The 7,308-nt window shown below is 33.1% G+C and overlaps 1 protein-coding gene across 1 annotated transcript; it reads left to right on the forward strand.

The window, feature by feature from the left end:
- Nucleotides 1-6,343: 6,343 nt before the first annotated feature.
- LOC131031457 (dirigent protein 22-like) lies at nt 6,344-6,958 on the forward strand. The gene has a single exon (XM_057962574.1). The coding sequence runs from the start codon at nt 6,344-6,346 to the stop codon at nt 6,956-6,958; it is 615 nt and encodes a 204-aa protein (XP_057818557.1).
- Nucleotides 6,959-7,308: the final 350 nt, after the last annotated feature.

Genomic DNA, 7,308 nt, shown 5'->3' on the forward strand with positions numbered 1-7,308 from the left:
AAAATCCAAATATTATATATATATTTTGGCGGAAGTGCAAGCAGCATTAAAGTTTTGGGTATAGAAAATCAAAAGCATATAACAATCAATATCTCTCTCTTTTTATTTATTTATTTTTTCTGCTGCACAAAATGTAGTCATGTGATTATTTTTAATTATTTTTTTGTTTCTTTTACTTTTTCAGTAAAAAAATAAAAGTAAGAAATAAATTTGACACAAAATAATACAACATATTATGATGATAAAACATCAAGATCTCAATAATCATGGAATTTGTGTTTTCTATATCAAACTTTCCTTACTATACTTCAATGATGGCAACATGGCATGATGCTTAGGTGTAAGATATTAGAGCCACCCACCATATGACATTTTAGTGCAATTATTCTGGTGACTTCCATGAAGGTGCTTGTGGTCTTGTCTACCTGTTAGATAAACCAAGTTTCAAGACTATTGAAAAAGGAACCATTTTTCACAAATTACCTAACCTTCCAAAATTTGTACATGTTAATTCATCAATAAGGCTATTCCATTTTAATGAAAGATGGACAAGTGATAGTCATATAATCAAGTCACATTTATTGATTGTGAGGATGATCATTTATTAAAAGTAAAAGATGGTTCAACTATTTCTAGTAGTTTTTCTTACCTTATTGAATAAGATAATCTAAGTTATACTAGTCTTTTATGGCATGAGATATTTGGACATGTTAATTATAATAGCATTCAAATCATGCAAAACAATGATGTTGTAGGTTTGACAATTTTAGTTATGGTATCTAAAAATATAAAACGTATATTTTGGCATAGCATAGAGATCCTTCCTTTTGTTCAATCCGATCAACAAAAATAAATGTAACAAAAATTTTGTTAGGATGTACAAGCATTTTATTTTGTTCATTGATGATCATAATCAAATAACTTGTATTTGCTTCTTGTTGAACAAATTTAAAGCTTTTAAATCTTTTAAGAAGTTTTACATTATGATTCAAAATGAAGCTCAACCTAAAATCAACATTCTTTAAATAGACAATTGTGAAGAATTGACATTTTTTTTGAAAGGATTGTCTCTATTGAAAATAGGATTTGAAACATCATCTCACTATTTTAGGTACCCCATAATAAAATGGTTTTGTTGAGAGAATGAACATAATGTTAGCCCACACAGAAAATAACAATATGGAATCTCTGTTAGCAGCAAATAGAAAAAAGAATGGAAAGAATGGCAAACTGGATATAATTTGTATTCAAATATAAAAACTGTACATTCAAAATAAAATAAACAAGCAGATATAAAGAGGAGGCAAAAACAGTTGTAAACTGTTATACAAAACTGCCGGAACAGAAAAACCTAATAAATAAACTAATGAAAAATTAATCTAAATAAAACTAAACCCATGAAGAGAACTAAACCCATGAAGAGATATTAACATCCCCCCCTTAAACTGAAGGGGTTAAGCCGAGCATGTCTCTGAACTTCTCAAACTTTTCTCTATCCAAAGCCTTGGTAAGAATATCTGTTGGTTGATCTACAGTGGGGAAATATTTAAGGTATATGGTGTCATCTTTCACATAATGTCGAATCATATGAAACTTTGTATTGATGTGCTTGGTGCGATCATGAAATACTAGATTTTTAGCCATTTTGATAGCAAATTGATTGTCAATGAAGAGTGGAGTTGATGAAATCTGTCGTGTCTACAAGTCTTCAAGAATTCTTCAAAACCATAAGATTTCCCGAGTTGCTTCAAAGGTGGTCATATATTCAACTTCAAAAGAAGAGGCGGCTAGAACAGATTGCTTTTTAGATCTCCAAGAGATGACATCAGATCTAAGATACATTAAATACCCGGATGTAGATTTTCCATCTATGGAATCTCCTACATAATCGGAATCGGAAGAGCCAACCAAAGAAAATTGGTGTGTCTTGGAGTATTTGAGCCCATAGTGTTGAGTACCTTGCAAATAGCGAAGAATGCGCTTGGTAGCTAACCAATGAGTTTCTCTAGGTTGTTGCATAAACCTTGAAAGAACTCCAACAGTAAAAGAAATATCTAGACCAGTAGTTGTAGCATAAATCAAACTACCAACAACTTTCTTATAGATAGTTGCATCAACCAATGCTGAAGGGTCATCTGAAGAGAGCTTAAGATTTTGCTCCATAGGAGTACTAAGGGGTTTACAATCAACCATGCCAAACTTATGCAAAAGTTCACCAATATATATTTGTTGGGTGATAAAAATAAAATGAGGTGTTTGAGCTACCTCAATACCCAAATAGTAATGAAGATGGCCCAAATCAGTCATATCAAAACCTTGCTTGAGTTGTTCTTTCACATTTTGAATATTATTCTCATCAGGACCAGTGATAAATAAATCATCCACATAAACAACAAGATAGACAATAATCTTATCAAGTTTTTTAACAAAAAGTGTGGCATCATCAAATTCAAAATGTTGAAAATTCAACTTTAAGAGATACTCGGTAAGTTTTTCATACTAGGCTCAAGGAGCTTGTTTCAAACCATATAATGATTTGACAAGCTTGCATACCTAATGTTCTTTTCCATTGACTGCATACCCATTTGGTTGAGACATATAAATTGTTTCTTTGAGATCACCATTTAAGAATGTTGTTTTAACATCCATTTGGTGAATTTTCCACCCATATTGAGCTGCAAGGGCCAACAAAGCATGAATGGTGGTCCATTTTGCTGTAGGTGCAAAGGTTTCATCATAATCTATGCCCTCATTTTGAGCATAACCTTTGGCAACAAGTCGGGCTTTTTGTCAAGTGTACCATCTGCTTTATATTTATTCCTAAAAATCCACTTGCAGCCAATAGGTTTACAACCAAGTGGAGGATCAACCAACTGCCATGTGCCATTTTTCAAAAGAGCATCATACTCATCTTGCATAGTTTTCCTCCATACTATAATATTTTTGGCTTCATTATAGGATGATGGAACTCAGAGTCAATTATAAGATTGAGTTCACCAATGGTCTCCAAGTTATCTGCACTATTGGTTTGAGCTTGAAGCCTTGCTTTGTAAGAGCTTCTTGTACCTGTTTTACCTATTTCATCAGGTCTTAAATATTTCAATGTTTGTTGGACTTGTTTTTCCCACTTATGAGAAGACTTTGGTTGTACAAAAGATGTGACCATTTCATTACTAGATGTTGTATTAGTGGTTAATAATTCAGAGAGTTCAAGCTCATCATGATGGGCTTCTTCTTGGTCATTTATTGATGGAGCAACATGAATTAGATCACTTGGAGATATAGATTCTATATGTGAAATCTCCCAAGAGTTTTCTATCAAAGGAGAAAAATTTGTAATTGTATCAAGTTGTTTGAATTTACATTCATCATTTTCAGCAATGTTGGAGGTTTCAACAAATACAACATCACATGTAATAAAGAAAGTTTTGTTGACTTCATCATACAACCGATATGCTTTGGAAGATTTTGAATAACCAAGAAAAATACACTTAATAATGTGATGTTGTAACTTACTTCTTTTTTCCTTGGGAATTAAAGCATAGCAAGTAGAACCAAAAATGCGAAGATGTCGAACAGAAGGAGGATATCCAAACCACACTTCATATGGAATACATTGGTGTAATGCAGATGATGGAGATCTATTACGAAGATAAACTGCAGTTCTTGCTGCTTCAGCCCAAAAATGTAATTTGACTTCTTTAAAATATAACATTGCACGAACCATATTCATGATAGTTCTATTCATTCGTTCAGAAACACCATTTTGTTGAGGAGTACCTGGATCAGTAAGATGATGTTGGATCCCATTTTGACGTAGATAGTCCTCAAAAATTAGAGAAGTAAATTCTCCACCATTATCTATTCGAAGAGTACCAATTTGAGATTGCGCTTGTTTTTCAATCATAACATGAAACCTTTTAAAAATTTCAAAAGCTTCTGATTTTTGCTGCAAGAAATAAATCCAAGTCATGCGACTGTAATCGTCAATAAACAACATGAAATACTTAGATCCTCCCACAGAATTTACTGGTAAAGGCCCACATAAATCTAAATGAATAAGCTGCAATTTTCTTTATGTTCTCCAAGTGGAGCGAGGAAAAATATTTCTATGTTGCTTGGAAAGAATACATGCTTCACATTTTTCAATTGTTTTAGGCAAAACAGGTAAGCCATCAACACCATTCTTTTGCAAGATATGAATGTTATCATAACCAATATGCCCAAGTCTTGCATGCCATAAAAGAACAGGAGATAGACTACCTTCTTTAGTAAGATATGCAAAAAAATAAGAAAAAGAAGTGCCATTTAGTTTTAATAATCTCCCATCCTCACATCTAGTGAATACAACTTGATTATTTGATTGTTTTCTAACAACAACTTGCCCATCTTTTAACATAATAGAGTAGCCTTGTTGTCAAATCAATACTAGTGATAACAAATTGCGTTGCAATTTAGGAATAAACAATACATCATGAAGCACAAAGTCTGGAAGATTAGGCAACTTAAATCGAATAGTTCTTTTTCCAGTAGGTTTGAGACTTGATTTATCAGCTAAATAAATCGGACCACATGCACTTTCATGAAATTCCTCAAAGTAATCACACCAGAATGTCATATGTTGTGTGGCTCCAGTATCTAAGATCCAAGAACCATACCATGAGGAATTAGATGCAAAGTCAAAAACAAAAATCACATATTGATCACCATCACTATCACAAGCAAATTGGGCTACTCCTGGAATTTTATCATCTAAATGTTTATCATCATTATAAACTTTTGTTTTATCTTTTTTCTTAAAAGTATTTTCTTTAAAACTTTCTATCTTATCCCATGACAACTTGGATTCATGTGCTTCATGACTTCCTTTTCTACCACATCTTTTACAATATAAATGTTGCCTATCATTTTGATTATCATTTTTCCTCCATTGACCTCTACCTTTGCCTCTATCATTATAACCTCCTCTTGAAGAGCTCTTCTTTAGAGGTTTTTCTTGGCGAGCAAAACAAACTTTTTCATTAGTATTATCTATTTTCCTTCCAGAAGCTTTTTCACGTTCAGCCAACTTTTCAACCAATAAATCAAAAGTAATGGTTTTCAATTGGTTACTTGCTTGAAGGGACTCTAGATAAGTAGAATGTGTTGGAAGGAGTGCCTTCATAAAAGAAGTGAGATAAATATCAACTTTCCCACCAGTAGCATTAACATCTTGTTTTATGGCTCTAATTTCAGAAGCCAAACTCATAACATCACCATTTTTTAATTCAAGATTGAACAATTTTAATTGTAACCGAATAAATTCTAATTCTGAATGAGAATCAAATATTTTTTTTAAATTGTCAAGGGCTTCCCAAGCAAATTTGCATCCTTGTATATGACGATATACATCTCCATTAACTAAAGCTCTTATCAAAGCCAAGGCTTTTGAATTTTTATAATTCCAAATTTCTTTTTCTTTAAGATCTGTTGGTTTTGTAGGTTGGGTATCTCCATCCCATATTTTATACCATAAATCATTAAAAATTAATGTATTTTCCACTTTTCTATGCCATTCCAACCAAGTATCTTTTCCAATTAATATTTCCCCAATCAATGAAACAATAGACTGCATTGTAAATTGAAAATAAATGTATATATAATTTGCACAGTTTGCAAATTTATAAGATTGCTCAAAATATCTTTCCAAACTTTACCAAATATAACAAGATAAAATTCTTGTACAAATAAATAAATTGATTTCACCTAAATCAATTTTTGTTTCCGTATTTTGATTCTGTAGAAAGCTGCAATCTTCAAATGCTTCACATAAAAATATACTCTAAACTCCAAAGCTCTGATACCACTGTTAGTCCATGCAGAAAATAACAATCTGGAATCTTTGTTAGCAGCAAATAGAAAAAAGAATGGAAAGAATGGCAATCTAAATATAATTTGTATTCAAATAAAAAAATTGTACATTCAAAATAAAATAAACAAACAGATATAAAAAGGAGGCAAAAATAGTTGTAAACTGTTATACAAAACTGCCGGAACAGAAAAACCTAATAAATAAACTAATGAAAAATTAATCTAAATAGAACTAAACCCGTGAAGAGATATTAACACATAATTGTCATGAAATATAGTTTGAGCAATGTTATATTACAAAGAAATAAAATTGCGTTTTTAGCAAAAATAAAAAAATAGCCACACAATATATTTCCTAAATCTTCTCTTCACTAGATGTTTTCATATGAATTTTGGTTTGATTATCCTCCATCTATTTGAGATAAATAGATCTTTATATTTCTAGCCACTTATTATCCATTGAATCTCAAGAAGAAAATAAATAAGTTTGATCATGAAAGTCATTATATTTGCTGAAAGAGTAGCCAATCTTCGAGACTCACAGCATTTGCAGATGATGGAGGTGCATCGACATTGTGGGGCATTTGCAGTGGTGCTCACCATTATCATCCTTGCCTCTCAACCGACTGAAACGGCAGCAAAGTTGAAAATAGGAAAGGAAAAAATAAGCAAGTTGCAATTCTATTTCCATGAGAGAGTTTCGGGACAGAACGTGACGGCCGTGGAGGTAGCGCGCGCTCCATCGACCAATACTTCGCGCACTTACTTCGGATCAGTTGTGGTGATTGACGACAATTTGACGGAAGGTCCTGATCCCACCTCCAAATTGTTGGGCAGAGCTCAGGGTCTGTACGCCCTGTCCAGTCAAGAGGATCTTCAACTCGTAATGGCGGTCACCTACGTTTTTCAGAGTGGAAAATTTAATGGAAGCACACTCGCCGTGGTGGCCCACAGCCCTGTGTTTGTCAAGGTTAGGGAGATACCAATTGTGGGAGGAAGTGGGAAATTCAGGCTGGGTCGAGGATATGCTCTAGCCCGTACACATTCCTTCGACCCCAACATGGGAAATGCAATCGTCCATTATAATCTCACTGTGCTTCATTACTAGTATTAGTTATCTCGATTGATGCTCTATCCTCCTTTGGGGAGCATGGATGATGTAAGTATTTGGTCTGTTTAAAATAATGGAGTCGTGTGTTGTAGGAAATTGAGTGAAATTGAGCGTGTTTTATGTGATGGATGCTTTTTGTTTCTTGCATTCGCTTTTATAATGTGTATTGGAATCCAAGCTTTGTCAACCAAACAAAGCACACTATTGAGAATAACCGCAGGGTGATGTGGCCCATAATTGCAGATCGCTTTCACATCCACATAAAATTTCATTTTAAAAGGTGTAGTGTTGATGCTAATAACAAGTTATACCCTAAGTGATATATTAGAGTATAAAATAATAAATGT

This window comes from Cryptomeria japonica, chromosome 10 (genome assembly GCF_030272615.1).
Source record: "Cryptomeria japonica chromosome 10, Sugi_1.0, whole genome shotgun sequence".
Classification (NCBI taxonomy): Eukaryota; Viridiplantae; Streptophyta; class Pinopsida; order Cupressales; family Cupressaceae; genus Cryptomeria; species Cryptomeria japonica.